The 20,775-nt window shown below is 36.6% G+C and overlaps 1 protein-coding gene across 2 annotated transcripts in view; it reads left to right on the forward strand.

Moving 5' to 3' along the window:
* The first annotated feature begins 1,715 nt into the window (after window positions 1-1,715).
* Window positions 1,716-20,775, forward strand: part of myo5b (myosin VB) — a 44,916-nt gene continuing 25,856 nt past the window's right edge. For both annotated transcript variants that reach the window (XM_079585437.1, XM_079585436.1), the window contains exons 1-4: window positions 1,716-2,195; window positions 17,254-17,364; window positions 18,033-18,204; window positions 20,575-20,719. In XM_079585437.1, the coding sequence (XP_079441563.1) occupies window positions 2,169-2,195; window positions 17,254-17,364; window positions 18,033-18,204; window positions 20,575-20,719 (455 nt within the window). In that variant the 5' untranslated portion in view covers window positions 1,716-2,168. The remainder of the gene's footprint in view (window positions 2,196-17,253; window positions 17,365-18,032; window positions 18,205-20,574; window positions 20,720-20,775) is intronic.

Here is a 20,775-nt window from a genome sequence, read left to right on the forward strand (position 1 = left end):
AACTTTTGACACTGCAGATTCCACGACAGCTTGTGTATGCTAAAGAAGTTAGTCAACGCCCAATACCTTACCTAGGAGTGCTATGGGTGTGGGAGCAATTGGTATGATTTGTCTGGAAATCTGTCTCCTTTTTTTCTTTCTCACTCAGCTGTTTAGACAGGTTTAACTTTTACGCAAGCCGGTTTTGAACTTTACAAAATTCTCAGACTCGGCAAAGAACGCTGTCTTTTAAAGCATGACATGAGGAATATACTATATCTGAATAATTCAGAGCTCTGATGATCATTGTGTCTGTGGATATTGGCACAATTTTTAAAAGAAGATGCGTGAACATGAGCTTTATGTCAAGGTAAGTCAGACACAGCTACTCTTTAATTCTAGATTTTCTTATGACATTAATAATACAGCATGTGGTTCACTGAGATTTACAGGTAACAGCTTTGTAAATAAATTAATTGAAAAAAACTATAGAAACCAGCTAAACACTTTTTCTCAAAACAAAAATCACACCTCTGTTTATGGAATTTTTTATATCCTTATTCAGGATGTGCACTATTTAGGCTGAATTTCTATTCCACCCTGTACTTTACACATGGTTTGTGTTGTCCACTCTGCACCTTGCAGATAAGAGTAGAGAAGCTACTGTGTTGCTCAGCTTTGTGTCTTTGATTAATGATGCAGACACTGACTGAGCAAACACCGCACACTATTCGATTATTCTAGGCAGGTTCTGCTTTCAAACATTTCTAGGAAACATAGGAAAAAGTACATATAAATATATAGAGTTAAACTTCACATTGTGTGATCACAGTGAAATTGACCCAATCAGTTTAATCAGAGCAGTGTTATCTTGGAGCAATGTTTATTCTGATGTTATACTGTATATTAACAAGTTGCTTTTTTTTGCGCTGTGTTTCACAGTTTAGCTGGAGTCAAAGATGTAGCAATAATTTCAGGGAGTTGGTCTCATATCAAAAACACTGAATTTAGTGATGTATACAAGTCAATGATGTGATTTTTTTGTTGTTGGTCAAAACAATTAAACAAAAATAAATAAATAAATGGCTCGAATACACATTTTCTAAAATTAACATTTTTTTTATTCAAATTATTTTTTTATTTAGGCCTAACTTATTGAGATTGTATAGGTGGTGTAACTGTTCAAAAAAAGTCTTGAAATTCATTAATAAATGCTGGCATAATATTGTTTATTTTTATTTTTCAAACACAAATATGCAGCGATGCTATTTTACATTTAAATTTACATGTAGTCGATTAGTAGGCTAGATGCTTTTATCCAAAGCGACTTACAAATGAGAACCAACACAAGTAATTTATCTTAAGACCCAAGTTCAGCAAACAAACTTCATGAAACTTTTTTTTTTGACACCCTTATTTGCCATTCATTCACACATAGGTAGGCCTATATTTACATCTCATTTACAGCTATGAGGCTCGGCAAGTGCTTAGCTTTGCATTTCTCCTCATTTGGTGTTCAGCAATAATTTAAATGTAAACGGCACTTATATAAAGGTAAACGGTTTTATCTTAACAAAATGTTCTCGTAATATTTTCTAACTGCTGACAGACTAGAGTCTATACACGTACAATCCTGATGTTTACAATCTAGATTGAAATTTTTAATGCAGTGCTGTAATTGGCCAGAGGGTGTCGCTGTAGACACACTGAATTGTGCCATTGATCCATGATCCTTTGCCGCTGCGGTGCGGTCATGTCAGTCATGATCGAGAGTCCATGGAGACGGAAAGAAGGCAGGGCAGCAACTTCACTCCTGCCTTTTTGACAATTACATATTTATCTCTTATTTAACCGATACATTTAAGCCATTATTATAAGTCTGTGATAAGTCGCAGTCATTGCTTATTTTAACTTGTAATTTGTTTATGCGGAGGATGAACGACGCTTTTCTAACTGAACTTCAATTATGGGGACATATACACCTGCCGTGATCAGGCGCGGCTAACGCGCTAACATTAGCCGTCAGAGGGAGTTCAAAAGTACAAACCAGCACAACATGGAGTGGTGACAGGACACAAGAAAGCTGGATTATAAAGCTTGATGGGAATATCATCACATTCAAGCGGAAATATTTAACCTTACGTGTGCTGATGTGACTAGTTTAGGTGGGATCTGCTGTATTTGGGATCATGTCTGTGACCGAACTCTACTCTAAGGTGAGTTGTTGTAATAGTTTAAGTTTTATTCCACCATTAAATTTATAAATACGTAGTATAACAATGTAATATGTTACAAATGGACAGTAATATAATGTAATTTATTGTGTGAGATAGTAAACGACGCCTTCACCAGTCTTTGGATAGGGACTTAAATCTTCGTTTAATGTAGCATGACTAGCTTGAAAGCTTTTCATTAATCTAAAAACATCATAAAACCTCACAAAAGGTAATATTCAACCATTTGACGCCCTGTAGTTCTGCATAACTGCTTTTAACTTCCTATAAAACACAGGGAAGTATCGCGGACAGGTGTGTTCCTGTTGGTTTCGGTCTGTAACGTTAAGTAGTTTCGGCTTTCGCGGTGTCTCGAAACATACTGAGCTGCCTATCTAGACAGCACGTTTGTGCGCGTTCTAATGCGGCTTTGGTGTCAAACAACGCTGTCTGCGAAGGCAGCTCACTGGGTATTGAGACACAACCATGTGTTCATGACGAGTTCTTCCTCTTATTCTTTAGTGCTTCATATTACGTGTATCTGTCAAAACCAGCATAATCAATACTGGAGAATGAAGATATTCAGTAACTGCTCTTTATTGGATATTGCTCTTGTCTTGAAGACAGGATCCTTGTCCAGTTATAATGAACTTCATCCATTTGTAGATTACGTAATGTGCTGTTTGGGAATAGTATCATTAGTATGTGAAATTTGTTTGGCGTGCTATTGAGTTAGTCATTTGGATAATTTACATCTGAGTTTACTGTGCTTGTTTGAATTGTTAATATGACAATTGTAGATTTATTTTCAGGATTACCATTCTATAGTTTTGGAAACCTGGAAATATTCGTGATTTTTTTGTCATGGAAATGTATGATTTTAGTAGTAGGCCAAATCAATTTTTCTAAGCTGTGCCTATAGCTCTAAAATATTTCTTCAGATAGAAAATGGATTTTTATTTTTTTATTAAAAAATAATTCTTTACCCAACTATCATCACAAAAGACTGGAAAAGTCATGGGAATTCAGCAGGAATTCATGTCTTGTCATTTCACAAATGTAATCAATTGACAGTTGTTTATTTTTTATTATGTCATCTATCTCTGGTAGAAATATTTCGGAGAAGGAATGCTAGCTGTAAATATGATATCACAAATTAGGAAAGACCTTGGTGTAGCCTCATTTTATTGTCACATATTAATGCTGCAGGTGACTCAGTCTTTCCAAGTTGTTTGGACCTGTATGCAAATTTAATATTGTTTCTTTTCCTCCTGTCTTCAGCCTTTGGTGAACTGTTCAGTTCATCCCAATACTTATAGTGTCACCATAAGGGTGGATACATATCACACCAGTTCACTCCCTTATTTTTGCCTTTGTGTTCTTATCAGATATTGAAACTAAGAGTAGGCCTATTCCTCAGTTTTCAGGTTTTATTAGCCTTTGAGCTGTTATCTCAATGATCTCACGCAAAAGACCAAACCAGTGGTCATCATAACCACCCTTCCCACATGTATCATTGGTATTGAAGTATTGTATTGAGTCAAGTATTGAATAGACAGACATTTTAAGCAGTTTTTTTATGACAGACCTCATTTTAAAGTCCCCCCCATCACCTAATTAGACTTCATAATCTACTTTTTGATAATCTGTATGCAAGACCAGAGACAATCTACCATCTGTTTTTCTTCTTAGACCAACTTGCTAGTTTTAAAGAGGGAGTGTATACAATATTATCATACATCTAAGAACATAACATCTTATGGTGTTAAATATCTAATGAAATAAGAAGTTTTAGGCAAATGTCTAATGTCTAAATGCTAGTGTCTACAAAATTAACCTTTTGCAGATAAACACATTTAAAGTCTGAATGAAACGGAAATGGTATTTTCCTCCCTATTGTGACGTAGGCTATATCCAAGTGAGTTTAGATATCATGGTGGCTTTAAAATGTCTTTCTCTGCTGGGAAAATGCACCAAATATATTGATGACTCATCCTGTACTGGCTATTAAAAAAAGCACAATCCAAGATGTTTCCCAGTAAAAATACCTTACAAAATCTCTTTTTAAATGAAAGATATAAATAAATATTATTAAATTACGTTATTGTTTGATGTAAGTACTGTATGTAAGTTACTACTATGTAGCCTTTTGTCTTTGTTTGGTTATTGTTCTCAGAAAGAGGATTAGTTTGGGGCACAATGTACCCCAGCCCGAAGTTTCGACCCCCCTTCTAAATGCGAGGTTTTGTTGAATTGACCCCAGCACAACCTAGATTTGATGGGGCTAATGTCTCTTTTTGTCCATTCCAAATAGATTCTCTGAGTCTTTTCTTCTGCTGTGCTGTTTCAACAAAAACACCCCCTTTCTATTTTTTTTTTGGATGTAATACATGGTCATCTCTGCATCTTCTTGATTAAACCATGTGCCAACAGTACGTCACTGTTGAGGTGTCTCAGTGCCTCTGGGCAGATAAACAAGTCATGTGCGGGTCCAGGGGGAATGTACCATTGGGCTGGATGTGCGATCACACTCCCTGCACTCATTGCTCGGCAAATGCCACTGCTAAGGTAACTGATGCAGAAACGAGAGTCTCAGGATGACTGGGGAGAGAAATCTGAGAGAAGCACTTAAGATGTTTTATTGTTGTTCATGCTCTTTTTCTTTCTTTTTTTTATGTAAGAAAATGGTGTACCTCTGTGAGTCCCTGTATAACTTGTAATCTAAATTACGGCAGGTTGTAAAGATGTGGATTATAACTAATTCTGGTTTAACATCCCTTTAAATGCTCCATCAGCACAGCTCAAAGTAATATGATTAATCCAGTGATTAATATTATGGGTGTAGTAGGCTACAAACAAGGCTGGGTGATATTGCTTAAAGGGTTAGTTCACCCAAAAATTAAAATTATGTCATTAGTTACTCACCCAGTCAAGTCGTTTCAAACCAGTTAGACTTCCGTTCATCTTTGGAACAAAAAATATATTTTTAATCAAATCTGAGAGATTTCTGTGCCTCCATTGAGAGTCCACACATCTACCAGTTTGACACTTCAAAAATGTAATAAAGAGATCGTAAAACAAATTTTCTGAAGAGACAGAATTGCTTTATTTGATTCAGATTCAAAATTGGCTTTTATTCACGTACTCTAAAAAATGCTGGGTTGTTTCACCCCATGTTTGGGTCAGATATGGATATTAGCCCAAACATGCTGCGTAACAAAGCATACTCAAACTTCCCTTTACCATATCTGATATGTGCATTGATGAATAAAAGCCTAAATTCAATCTGTTCATAATACGAAAAGATTATGTCATCATCTTCATTTGTGTTCCGAAGATAAATGAAAGTCTTATGTGTTTGGAATGACATGAAGGTGAGTAATTAATGCATTTTTGGGTGAACTAACCCTTTAAATATTGCTCAAATAAAATATAAAATTGTATTTAGTTTTTCTTTGGGGCTTTTGACAGTTTGCAATAATTTTATAGGAGGAATTATTTTTTAAATAAGCCATTTAAACCAAGAAAAAAAAGAAAAAAAATCTAAGTAAAAAAATTCACTAAATGAACACAAGAATATTAAATCATTTTATTTAAATGCACATTTATGACATTAAATGTGTTGTAAATATACAACATTATCTTTAAAATATAATGCAGTATATCTCACAATGCAATATAGCCTCCCAAATCACATGTGTTTTTATAATGAAATGGGAATTTTATTGGGAAAATAGGGACAGCAAAACATTTTTTCAGTGCACCTGCTCTGCTCCGGTCACTTTTCATTCATTTAGCAGGAAGTCTCGCGCTCACCTGTTAACCACTGCAGCAAGCCTCACTCTTTGGACGTCACACTCAGGTAGTGGTGTCAGATTTCACAGGGATTCAGGCAATCGGCCAGTCATTCCTGGACAGTGGTCAGGACAAAGATCACAGGTGGAAAGGGAAAAAAGTGTGAGGCGTCCCCCAGGAAACACCTGATCTCTCCCTCTAGGGCGGTTTTGTGAGTGTGCTGACAGTGATCAGGGTGTGGCTAGCAGAGACGCAGAGCTTTGTTCTAACCGTTTACCCTGTAGCCTAATGGGGAAAGTGTGCTCAATCTAGTGAAACCTGAGACTTCCTGACATTGAGCTTTGCCCTGCAGAAATATACTAGGGGTGTAGGAATAGTTTATTCATTTATAATAGTTACAGCTGTTATTCATATGAATAAGTGTTATTGGATTATGGTAGCTTCCCTTCATGTATTCTGCATGTCTACAAGTCAGCATGAGGGGCATCCCAAATTGACCATGTTTAATGCACAATTCTTTTCTAATTGTGAACATTTCATTGGTGATGAAACACAAAATGTTTTTCTTATTTTTTTCCCCATTAAAATATAATAATTTGCGTTGAATTTCCTTTTAAAATGGCAAAAGCTTGGGGTCTGTAAGAATGCATGTTTTTAAAGAAGTCTCTTATGCTAACTGAGGCTGCATTTATTTGATCAAAAATACAGTAAAAACAAATTTAGATAACTTCCATTTTAATATATTTTCAAATGTAATGTATTTATTGAATTGTCAGCATCATTACTCCAGTCTTCAGTGTCATAATTATGATCCTTCAGAAATCATTCTAATATGCTGATCTGCTGCTCAATAAACATTTCTTATTATCAATGTTTAGAATCATTGCGCTGCTTAAAACATTTTTTTAATTGTTATTCATTAGTTTTTTTGTTTTTTAAATGAAAATGTATTTGTTTTTTTTTATTTGAAATAGAAATCTTTTGTAACATAAATGTCTTTACTGTCTCTTTTGATCAATTTGCATGCATCCTTGGTGAATAAAATATTAATTTCTTTACAAAAAAGTCTTACTGACCCCAAATATTTGAACGGTAGTGTAAATACTGTAACATAATAAAGTAAAAAAACTGTTTTACGCTGAAAAACGCAACATTATGAAGTAGTTTGTGAATTATGTTTCATTGTTTGACCCATTTTGTTATGGTGCGTAGAGCTGCCGCAAACACTCATAGCTCAGTTAAACAGCTGACGTGGATGCAGGTCTTCTTGTCATGCAGCTCAGAGAAGCCATGAAAAACCAGTTGTGCAGGTCTCACCCTTGTTTCTCACAAGCTCCCTCCCACCACAACAGCTTTTCCAGCTTTTATCTGTGGCCTTTATTACGGTGTCCTTCAAGCCCAACAGATCAGGACACTAGAAGCTGACTCAGATAATGAAACAAAAGTCTCACACTTCTTCATAGAACTGAAATGTTCGATCGCTTATTTTCTGTTTTATTATTTGTCAATATTAGAACACACACACTCATACATGATGCAGTTTGGCTACTTCTGCTGAGGCCCTAAACTATGACAGTCATTCCTGTATCTAGCCAGGCTCCCGTCTTGTAAATAACCCTGACAAACTTGTAGCTGATTGCATCGACTCTGTGTCCCGACTGTCTACTGAGAAGTTCCATCTCATTACGGTTGCTGGAAATGCATTGGAACAATTAGCAGAGCAGTCAGTCTCGCACGGTGAGAGGACATTGCTCAGGTGTGGAATGGCATGCATTCTAAACGCTGGGACTTTCTAGTCTGGTTAATTGTTTCCCTTCTTGGCCTTTGTTAGAGATTCCGTCACTGCTTCATGCAGTATCAGCTTTCATGGTTCAAAGATCATACCTGTTTTAACTGATAGATTTTTCAGTTTAAGCTTCGTCATGCATGCTTTAAATTTGTGTTCTGCATGTTCGTGAGAAATCCAAAATGAGTCAACAATATGGAGTTTAAAAGAAAGAGAATTGTCTCTCTATTAGATGTACAAATATGGCACTGCTCGTGTTTTCTCGGTTGTTAAAGGGATAGTTCACTTTGAAATTAAATTTTGGTATGTTTTAGCTTACCTGAAGTGCATCCAAGATGCAGGTGTCTTTGTCTCCGCATTAGTTTAAATTTTGATATTTTTAGGTCAAACCGTTCTTGTCTGTCAAGTCATATATAATGCAGGTATATATGTACTGTCTCCAAAAGCATGCAGAGATGTATCTAATAGCATGCAGAGAAAAGTCCAAATTAAAAAATTCCCCATCGTAAGTGCACATTGATGGCCTAAGCTCGCACAAACTCATCCGGGAGAGTTGAGTTTTCACTTACCGCTATTCCCAATTTGTAAGCCTTCTATCTTGACACACTACTCGCTTCATTGTTCAGGTCAATCAAAGGCATACGTTGAGCCGTACAGCCAATCACACAGGTTTCTGCTGAGTTTAAAAATGCAACGTCCAATCGAAGGCGGTTAGATTAGTTTCCGGAGAAGAAATCCGGTGTAAACAGATCACTTGGACGTGGTTGTGTAAAAGAGATAAAACTATATAAATACCGGTACTGTTCGTTTTATCACACAAACCGCTTGTTTCGTGTCTTAGGCCATCAATGTGCACTTACGATGGGGAATTTTTTTTTTTGGACTTTTCTCTGCATGCTATTAGATACATCTCTGCATGCTTTTGGAGACAGTACATATATACCTGCATTATATGACTGACAGACAAGAACGGTTTGACCTAAAAATATAAAAATTGAAACTACTGCGGAGACAAAGACACCTGCATCTTGGATGCACTTCAGGTAAGCTAAAACATACCAAAATTTAATTTCAAAGTGAACTACCTTTAAGGCTTTGAGATATGGCGTCTAAGGCTGTGTTTCATCAGACAAGCCATTGATGATATTTAAAGTGATAGTTCACCCAAAAAATTATCATTTAGAACAGGGCTTCCTAAACGTGAGTTGAGTTGAGTTGATGAAAAACAAATAATTATATTGAATGTTAAATTAAAATAAATAATTAGGGCTGCGCGAGAATCTCTATCTAATGTGATTAACAAATCAAAGGCTGCAATTTGATTAAATAATTTAGTCTAATTTTATAATAAAGCACGCATGCAGCATATTTCATTAATATAATGCTGAAATATTCAGTTTTTATTTTAGAGTAAAATTTGTAATTTGTAATTAAGGCCTTTTAAAGCGAAGTGATGCGTTTGTGTAAGAAAAATATCCATATTTAACTTTATAAACTAAAATAACTGGCTTCTGACAGACGGCCGTACGCATCGGAAGAATGACCCCTGACGCATGACGTATTGACGAACGCGGAAGCACAGAGGATAGAGAAAGAAAAAAACACTGGTCACGTATTTCCAATTAGAAGTCTAAAACAAGAATTTTTAAAGAGAAATGTCAGAGGAACTTGAGTTTGTTTCCCAGGTCTATTTGTTTGAACCGCTACGCTACTCCTCCGATGTCGTACATCGCGTCAGGAGTTATTCTTTTGGCATTAAGACTGCACGATTGCAATTAACATGAAATCGCGTGTAAACCGATTTGGCTTATTGCAAATATGAAATCGCATGTATGTTTGTTTTTTTACGCAGAGCTTGTCAGTGACGTACGGCTTTGTGATCAGTAGAAAATGCCGCTCCATCTGAAAGCACTGCAAGTTTTAGTCGCTTATAACATGCATTTTAAAAGTAACACGCATCAAACATATTTCCAAACTTCAGAAGCATTTATGAACCTCTTGTCCAACAAAAGACATTTAATAAATCAAAGTTTCAATCTTCTGTTTATTCAGCTACAGCGATAGTATGATGCCCATAGGGATTTCCTGAAATGACGTGCGTTATCTACTTATACTGATTGGCTTCATCACTGTTGTCTCTCCACCAGTAAGCCGGTGTGGTGGGCATTCTGGTGCAATATGGCTGCCGTCGCATCATCCAGGTGGATGCTGCACATTGTTGGTGGTTGAGGAGATTCCCCCTTCCATATGTGAAGCGCTTTGAGGTCCCAGAAAAGGCGCTATATAAATGTAACAAATTATTACTTCTGCAGGAATATGTGGAGTGTCTGAGCGAGAGCGCCCTCTGGCTTTCAGTTGGAGCACAGAGCTGTGCTGCACTGACAAGCTGTGCATAAAAGAATCGCAGCCTTTGCCAAATCGCTTGCGGTTACATTCCGTTTAATCGTGCAGCCCTATTGGGCATAAGTCGACTTGTGTAGGCCGTCTGCCGGAAGTGTAAGTTTTAAATATGAATATTTTTCTTACACAAACACATCACTTCGCTTCTGACGGCCTTTATTAACCCCCGGGTCCTTTTTCAATACAACTCTGATTGTGTTCATCTGAAAGAAGCACCTCATATACAAGTCATATACATCTTGGATGGGTTTAGGGTGAGTAAATAATTGGGTAATTTTTATTTTTATATATAACTATCCCTTTAAATGTTAGTTTATTATAATCAACATCAGAGAACCGTGAACATGTTGGTCATTCAATTATTGAAATATTGACTTAAACTCTTAGCGGGTACCTCAATTAAGTATTGTACGCCAAAGTGGTTCTAAGATAACACCTGATTTAGTATATATTTTGAAGAAGTTTCTTTGTCCAATCAGTGAAAGTAAATGGTATCCAATTTAGTTTGGAAGCCCATAAATCTCCTCTCTGAGTTAAAGTTTTCAGAACCTTGTTCGTGATACTTGGCCATCTCAATGATCTCATACATTTTTTAGAAATCCTGTCACTTCACTGCATTCATTTTTCATGCCAGTTTTTCTGGACTCACAGGAAATAGTTGATAAGCAAGATGCTCAGTCAACTGGTGTTGATTAATCCCTGTGAAAACAGCCGAGCATAACTGAGCCCTAGGTGCTTATTCGTATAATAATTTTACATTTAATTAAAATTTGCTCTGATCAGCGTCACCCATGCACAATAGCTAACTAATTAAGGACATCCTAACAGAAATGTAACCTCAGAGTAATATCACCAACGACGTCATTAAGAAGCATGCAAAGAGGCGCATCCAAATGATTCCTATAGTCTTGTATTAAAGTTAGTTCACCCAAAAATGAAAATTCTGTCATTAATTACTCACCCTCATGTCGTTCCAAACCTGTAAGACCTTCGTTCATCTTCGGAACACAAAGGAAGATATTTTTGATGAAATCCGAGAGCTTTCTGACCCCTCTGTACTAGACAGCAATGTCATTGCATTGCACCTTTCAAGGCCCAGAAAGGTAGTAAAGACATTGTTCAAATAGTCCATGTGACTACAGTGGTTCAACCTTAATGTTATTAAGCGACGAGAATACTTTTTGTGAACAACTTTTCAACAACCCGGAAGCGCTGTACTGTTTACTACGCGAATAGCGTAGGAGATCTGTAATGGAAGAGCATTCTTGTCAGAGGAAGATGCAAAGGAAAACAGTATTTTAATGATGTCATAATATGGGGTCAGACTCAGGCAGCTATAATAGATTATTATGGGATGATGTATCCTCTACAAGCTGTCAGAACTTGGTCAACCTCATCCTTAATCTGCCAATCATGCATTCATTCTCTCCTTCAAAAGAATCCTTCCACACAGATTGTACACATGGACACTTGGGGCATGTTTTGATGGGACGGGGGGTGGGGGTTCTTTTATGTCTGAGTGCTTTTCTAAAAACGGGACATGCTCAGCGCTGGGGCACAAAGTGACATTAATTAGTGTAAATTAATTAATCAAGTATGAAAGGGGACAGTGTTTCTCCTCACCCAAAAATAGAGGTAGGACCAAATAGACTCTTGTTTAGCTGGGCTGGACCTCTACTGATCCTATAGTGCGGTGGTTATGTTGTCATTTGGTAATGAGGCATTTGATCATTCATTAAATTCATAGGCTAAATGTAGAATTAGGCCTCAGTTTATTGTGCCACATACCATGTGCTTTGTTTTTCTAGCATCACTAACAGCAATCTATCATCTGAAACCATAAAGTAGTGAGAGTCAATATTTTTTATTAGTTATACAACTATACAGGCCTATATACGTATATATTATTCTAGAAATTTAATTCCACATTCTGCCCAATGTTGTACAAATTGAAGGCTTTAAAAACAAATAGTGAATGTATCTATGTGCAAAAAAACATTCTAAAACACAAAAGAGTGTTTGACCACTGTTTTATTATTTTGTTTACAAGTCTTCACTGTACACCAAGTGCAACTCTTTAACATAGAAAAACACCCAGGCTACCTGTGACGATACTCACGCTGTCAAGGTAGACTCCCAGGTTTTGTCATCATACAATTATTTACAAACCAAATAAGTAGATTGATCTCACACAGCACAATTTGCATGTGGCCTACTCTACTAAAACACTTCTATATTTGGGCAACTATGGACCTATTTGAGGTCAAAGCATCATATTTCAGTTCATTCATTTCGCTTTTCTGTACACACGCCCATCTGTGAAGTTCCTCTACCGTGTCTACCTAGCTAGTTTGCCCAGAAATGGATCTTTTATTTAGTCCTCATTTTGTTACAGACCTGTATTGTTTCTTTTGTCTGTGGAACACAAGCAGTCATGAATGTCAGAATGTCCAAGCGACTCTTTTTCATAGAAGTGAATGGTGACCATGGTTGTCAAGGCAAGATTTTCAAGGAATAACACACATTTCTGGCTGTCTTATGGCTTCATACAATTTGGTATATAGCACACAAGACACATGTACAACTTATTTGTACTTTTTGGAGCCCATGGTTGCTATTCACTTTAATTATATTTAAGAAACGGCATAAAAAGTCTTTAAAACATCATTGTTTCTGTTTCACGGATAAAAACGCTATATGAGTTTGGAATGATGTAAGGGATAATTTTTCAGGTGAACTGTAACTTTAAATATGTAAAGTCTGTTAAATCAGAAGTGATTCCCAAACAATTTCCTTCAGCTTGTAGCTTCAATAACCGACCGAGGTGATGCAAGACTTCATGGAATGAGGTGCATTTGCTTATCACACCTGCCCCAGATTCCTCGAACTTACACCGCGTTCCTGAAATGTCAGTGATGTGCAACGTGTGCGTGCTTCTTCTGAGTATTCTTAATTGGACAGGTTTCTAGGCTTCTTCTATTGAATATGTTCATATGACAGTTAAAACAGGTTTGTTTTGATCTGTTTAGGCAATTGTAGATTGCTCATTTACCAAACCCAGCAGTTTTAAGATGTTTTTCTTCGCTCAAAAGTGTATGGGTTCCAGGCTTTAGATTAAGTCCAATTACAAATCACAATCATAAACCACAGACCAATCGTCAATATTTAGATCCAGTTTTGTAGAGGTTTGATTTTTATGAAGGCAGACACATACTGTACTTTAGCACCAAAGTGACATTTTTTGATAAGATTAAAAACCATATTTCAGAGTAGGCTATTTGTGCAACTTTTGTGCATACTCATCTGTGCAAGAGGGCACACGACACCATTATTACGAGCCAGAGTGGCTAAACCAAACGTTGTTTTGAAATAAACAATTTTTTTACATTATTGTTTTTTTAATCTTTGAAATTTATTATACACCACTACTCAAGTTTGGGGTCAGTAAGGTATTTTAAATGATTTTTAAAATGATTATTATACTTGCCAAGGCTGCATTTATTTGATCAAATACAGTCAAGAAAAAACAGTAAAAATTTGACATATTACAATTAAAACACTGTTTTCTATTTTAAAATAAAATTTATTACTGTGATGGAAAACCTTTTAGCCTCCAGTCTTCTGTCACATGATCCCTCAGAAATCATTCTAATTTGCTGATTTGTTGCTCAAGAAACATTTCTTATTATTACCAATGTTCAAAACAGTTGTGCAGCATAATATTTTTTGAAGAAAATGCAATCCATTTTTTAAATGCGTTAAAAAAGAACAGCATTTATTTGAAATGGAAATCTTTTGTAACATTAGAAATGAGTTTTGATTCTCAATTATTTCTCTGGAAAAACAAATTGTAAAGACCCCAAACTTTTGAACTGTAGTGTATCTTTGTCAAGTGCTTGTGCTTATGCTGCTCCATGTTTTAAATGCCTCTTGGTTTGAAAAAATTTCACTTGTTTTGCTAAATAAATGCTACTTGTTTTAAAATTATGTAATGTATGAAATTCATACATTTTTAAGAGTTTGACAAAGTCATCTTACACACAGGATTTACATATTTCTGTCATAAATTGCTCTCTAAATGATAAATACCACTGTCTAGCAATTATGTCAGGTAGCAAATTATGACTTGTTGGTTGCTAACATTGGACCTTTGAGAGGACGTCTTGCTTGTTTTCCACTTCATGAAAATGATGCAGAGTGCTCCATTAAGAAGTTTCAAATGAGTCTGTGTTATCAGCTCTTGTTGTTATCATCAGGCTTCTTGCGTCTCTTGAGCCTTATTTTGTGCTGTATCTGAGAACAGCCGGAGCGCTACACTGAAACATTAAAAGACTGTGTGATGTAACAGACGGCAAAGCCAGACCCCTGCTGTTCGATCGAAATCTATTGTTTCCGCTGTGTCTTGGTGAATCTCATTCTTAGCTCTTAGTTTTTCTTTTTATTTCTACCTGAGGCACAACACAGCAGTCTGAGTTCAGTACGTCCCGTCATTTCACTCAGCTTGGTTAAAGTACGTCCCCATTGTGTCAGATCAGATCAGTTGAGCCCAAACTCTAAAGCTGGGTATATGCTGTGAATTTATTTATATATTTTTTAGTACTTTTATTATTTCAGATTTTGTCAATTTTTGATTTATTTTTTGTCTGATTGATAGATCATAGATCTTAGATCATAGATTGATAGATCAATAGATCTTCTATTATTGTATCCATCCTCTGACTAGGATTGAAAATGCTGTTGTCAGCCGGGAAGGCTCTGATAAAGAGCGACTTCTATGGAGAATACTGCAAAGTTCAGCCTTTTAGTTAAGAGGTGTATCCGGACTGAGGTGTCCTTCCACAGTGCTGTATGCAATTAGTTTTAATGTGACATCGCACACTTATAGATACTTATTGATCATTTAATGGCACCAGTTTAGGGCACTTTTAAGGCACTTTTTAGTTGTTGTTTTTAAAATAACCCCTTTGCTTTTGGTGATTGAAATACTGCAAAAGGTGCTGTATATGGATTACACTTGCACAAAACTTGCATGTTGGTAACTTATTTTAGTTTTGTTTTTTGAGATTGAAAACTGACAGGCCTGTGCTGCAGTTCTGTAGATGTTTTGCCCTCCTGGACTCCAGTCCACACATGACTGAAAATTATGAATCAGGGGCAGCTTCTATTTGTGTGACATTTGTCAAACTATTTTCTTTTTTCCTTTTATTTTGTGGGTATTTTACATTTAAAAATGCTACAAATTGTTGTAAAAAAAAGAAAGAAAGTCATACAAGTTTGGAACGACACAAGGAAGAGTAAATGGTGACAGAATTTAAATTTTTGGGTGAACTAGGCTATCCCTTATATTATTCATCCTGGTTCCAGCTTGAAAACTGAGGACTTTACAGCAGTGTTTGCTTCTTAATTTGAGAGCATGATTTATTAGTTAAGAATCTGTTAAGGCTGATCATGCAGCGTTGTGGTGGATTTAGCGACTGAATGTGCTTCTAATAAACTTGTGGCTCTTTAAGCGGCTTATACCCACTGAGTTTCTTTTGTGGATTTTTTTGAAGGTCGAAAGCCGTGTTTTTTACACACAAATGCACATAGATCGCCAGCTGAAGCCGACTTCTAACTGCCTTCAGGATTGACAACTCACTCTCATTACATACTCTAAGCCTTCAACTTGCGTTCAGTTTATCACTAACACATAAACATTGAGCCATTGTGCATCACTTGGAGCAGAGGACACAATGCTTCATCATTCAGTGGTATCTTATTTTTCTTTGATTCATGAATCTCCTTTTTTTTTTTTTGTAGGTAGGGTAGGCAATTTGTTTTATAAACACTTTTTGTTATACTGGTTGAAACACACAGCAGCCGCCTTTTACAGTTCCTCCTGAATCAAAACAACAAGCTTAAGCTGCGTTCACACAATGTCGTAGCCATAATTACGAGATGGCAACCCATGACGTTCTACCCGGAGCTCACGTCCTCATACTCGGATTTATGCGTTTCTATGTCAACACTAACAACGTCGAAATGAATCTGCAGCAGTCATGTGGTACAACTAGAGCTCTGTAAGTTGTTTACGTTCATTGTTATGGTAATGTTATGTGCTTTGAGACATGAGGTAATTTAACGCTGTTTCTCATCTCGTGACGCTTTGCAGAATCTGCTGAATGTGTTCGTGTTTTGAAGGAGGCGTGGCTTTGGAGACGCTCTAAACGGTCTGAAATTGCCTACCCTACCTTTAATATCTTGGCTAAACCTCAATGCTAATTGGATGGCCTACCCAATTGCGTAACATGCATTCATTTGCTTTGGATAGACAAGGAAACACTACACATTGTATAAAGTAGTTTCAGCTTTTGAGGAGAAAAATGTCAAATGGTGACAAAACACAACAATTGGAGTGAAGAATAATATGAAGATGCGCTATGCTAGAGGCAGCCTTTATGTAAACATTTGCGTGCACCATTTGTCCAATCGATGACACTAACAATGCAAATAGTGATGATTTAGAAATAGTGATGGATGTTAACCCCGGATATATGAATGTACAGTTTGAAATGTAAGTTTATGAATTCTCAGGATTGTTAACCCCAATTGTAAATTGGGTAAATTGTGAGCAGTGCGAAACGTGAAGCAAGATAACAACCCAGGGTTAACTATTTCAAGTGTGAAAAGCCATATACTGTCTAATTTTTCAGGGTAGAAAACTTCAAACGCATACGCTTTCCATTTGAGTAATCTTCCAGCATTTTATTTGAAGGATATGGCAAATTCTACAAACACAGTCTGCGTACATCCCACTGCGGTTTAATTTATCTCTAAACTCGCTGCCTGTACTGCTGATCCTCCAATTATATACAGATTCTGCTGATAAAAGCACTGGAGCTCTTCTGTATTCAGCTTTATTATGAGAAGATGAATGACCGCTTGGGTCGTTGTCCTCATGGATAAGTGAAGCCATGATTGTGGTGTATGTTTATATTATGTTTAATATGTTATGTGTTGTTTGATATGTGTTACTTTAGCTTATGGCCGTATGGTAGTGGTTGCTTTTATTTAAACATGGTTTTCATCTGTGTTTTTCAGTACACCCGGGTTTGGATCCCTGACCCAGATGAGGTCTGGAGGTCGGCTGAAATCGTCAAGGATTATAAGGAGGGAGACTCAGTGCTTCACCTCAAATTAGAAGATGAATCGGTGAGCATACACCCTCCCCTTCTTTCACCTAATCATATATTTATACTGTAATGTGATTTTTATTAGAGAGTCATATGGTTCACACTGCAGATAAATCAGATTTGCTTTCCAAACCAAAAAACTTTTTTCTTTTCTTTTTTTGATCCTAGTGGGGTAACATAAATATTCTGTTACCAAAATATACATAATATTCAAATAATCAGTTAAAATTGGATTAATAAGTGATTTTAAGCAGACTGAACCATGCTGTGTTTAAAATCTCAGTCGTGACACAGCAGTTGTGAACTAAACCAGATCTTAACTAGATCTTAATGTTTCCTGCATTAGTTTGGGTTTCACAGCACTGAGGAAAGTGTGTCGTATGAATCATTGATCGTGTTTTGGTGTGTAAGAAGTGCAGGCCCTTAGAGGGGAGGTTGTACGCCATATTCCCGTGTGTATTATCAAAAAACAATGTTGGGGAAACCTGAATAAACCAGTAGATGAAATAAAGATCAGCATGACTTATTGAAGCTCTTGGTCTTGTACTGCATTACAAACACTCTCAGTCTGCCAAAAGATACTTTTTGACTATTGAAGCCTTCGAAGTTATTTCACATTGTGGTTTGAATCCAATCAATTTCTAATCTACTTTTTCTGCTTAATGGCATTGCTGTCTCTATTCCTAGACATTAGACTATTCAATTGGTCCCAAAGACAATCCTCTTCCATTTCTTCGGAATCCTGATATTTTGGTAGGAGAGAATGACCTCACTGCTCTCAGCTACCTCCACGAGCCTGCTGTGCTCCACAACCTCAAGGTCCGCTTCATCGAGTCCAATCACATTTACACCTACTGTGGTAAGTCGTGTTTGTATGTGTTTTGAAGAGAATGTTTCTGATTTAATGTAGTGATGAGCAGATGGATGGATGGATAGATAGATAGATATAATGTATAGAATAGATTAAACATTTATTGAAATGAATAAAACGATACATTACAATGCATAATTTAATCATATACTTTTTATACTTTTTAAATAAATAAAAATTTCGATCGTTTTTATAAATGTCATAAGCCATCCTTGTCTCTATATATTGACTTCCCTCATTTTTTAATTATTAGATAGATTATTCGATTATTAAAGGGGTCCTATTATGCCCTTTTACGAAGTCTTGATTTTGTTTATGAGGTGTACTAGAATAGGCTTTCATGCTTGATTGTTCAAAAAACACATTATTTTTCACATATTTTACAATATTACTGCAGCTCCTCTCTCCCCAGTCTGGCTCGAACACGCCATTTAGTTCCTGTTTCGATGAAGCTCCTCCTTCTGAAATACGAAATGTGCTGTGATTGGTTAGCTGGCCCAGTGTGTTGTGATTGGTACCACTTACAGCGTGTTCGGGAAATGTCTCGCCCCTTACCATAACCACTAGTTTCATCTTACTCAGGTGTAAATATTAAGGATGCCGTCAATTTCAAACCAATTCAAGCCTGATTCAGACTAAGAATGTTAGAGGTTCGCGCAGAACGGATTTCATGCACAGACTTTGCAAGCACAGATTTCACAAGACATTTAAGAGTGTTTGTTTTTTGTAATTTACTTTGTTGATACAAAGTTATACACAATTTAATCGTGATACTTGTCGGAAAACTATGGTAATAAAAAAACAGTAATCGGTCACAAAAACCATGGTTATTTTTCCTATGGGGTTGTGAATAAAAGTGAGAGCTTACAAAAGCTACAGTAAACACTTTATCAACACGAGTGAGTGGAGGCAAAGCTTTGCTCTTTGTTTACTTCGTAGCAACAACATAAAGCTTATAATTTGAACTGTTAATAGAAAACGCAACAAAAAATAATAAGACTACTTACAATTTGTGATCCACAAACAACAGATTGTCCTGACAAAGTGGGAACTGCTCTGTTTCAGGAGAAGCTTTTGTGCGTATAGCCTGCATTGTCTGGAAGCTGTTCTCAGTAAAATGTGCAGCACACAGACAAACATTGGGGTTAAAATGTTCAGGCACAGTGTTTAAAATAAGTTTTAACATCTCTCTTGAAAAAAAAAAAAAAAAAGCATCTCTTTGACATAGCGACAACACCTGGATTCTCTATTGCAGCTCAGCCAGCCCTCGTCCCTGTTTTTGCGTATTCCGTGGGCGGGAATTATTTAAATGCGTAACATTGTGACTTCACAAAGTCCGGAAAAAATGCGTTGTAGGCCAAGCAAGTTTTTCATTGTAGTTCTTGGAAAGGGGATTCAAATCTCCCTTTGGATTGTACTTTGAGCTTTGTAACCTTGCAGATCTTTTTTATGCTCAAACAGCAACATTACACACTAACTAACGTTGAAAATTGAAAAAGCATAATATGACCCTTTAAGATAATAACATTTAAGTGACTTCAAATGACATGTTTAAATACCAAACTCATCAGTTGTTTTTCTAACCTCCCACCGATTTTGAATGTTGAATGTATGACTGTACAGACTTTTACCCCAATTTTGATTGTAGGGAAGCTGTAAATGATGTAATTAGGTTTCCAAGGTCAACAGGCTTTACTGGAGAGTAACAAAGACTCTGTCTAGTCTACACTCATCACGTTTAGTGTTTCTGTTAGTAACTCTGTCCCTATGACAACATACCCATGTTAATAGGTTGTGGACTTTTAGGATTGCGTTTTATTTTTGGGTGTGTGTTTATTTCCACTGATAATTTGTTTTGGAGAATTAGACACATTATGCAATGCATGTTTGACAATCAAGAAGAGCGTATCTGCTGTACAGCTACACCTACAGTACGACATGTTCGTACGGTCTAACAGATATTTGTGGTCTTGTCAAAAGACCGTCCAGCTCTTGTTTGTCTTGTTTTATTGTTGGTTCCTGGTCTGCTGTGCTTTGTAATGACTGAATGATTCCCATTATTGTCTCTGTCAGGTCACAACAATGCCCATTGACTCATAACTGCTCTTTTATGTTTTATGTCTTTTATCTTCCTTTTCACTTTCACAGACGTGTTTTAGACTGACACATCACGCATTAACGTCATTTTGCTCGCTGCGACATCATTCGAATTTTGCTGTAACCATATTTATAGTCATCAACAAATATTGAGATATTTATCTGTATCATCATGATTTTGTCTGATTTAAATAATGTGATTCTGTGTATTAACTGTGCTGCACAGTTATAGGTGTAAACCTGTTGTAAATCTCTCCTCAGGGATTGTTCTGGTGGCCATCAACCCGTACGAGCAACTGCAGATCTATGGAGAAGAAGTCATCAATGCGTACAGCGGCCAGAATATGGGGGACATGGACCCTCATATATTTGCTGTGGCAGAGGAAGCGTACAAACAAATGGCCAGGTTTGTGCTCGTTTTTCATAGTCTCTTATTAGTAAAAGCCACCCTGGATTACTGTC

Source organism: Phoxinus phoxinus (genome assembly GCF_949152265.1).
Source record: "Phoxinus phoxinus genome assembly, chromosome: 17".
NCBI lineage: Eukaryota > Metazoa > Chordata > Actinopteri > Cypriniformes > Leuciscidae > Phoxinus > Phoxinus phoxinus.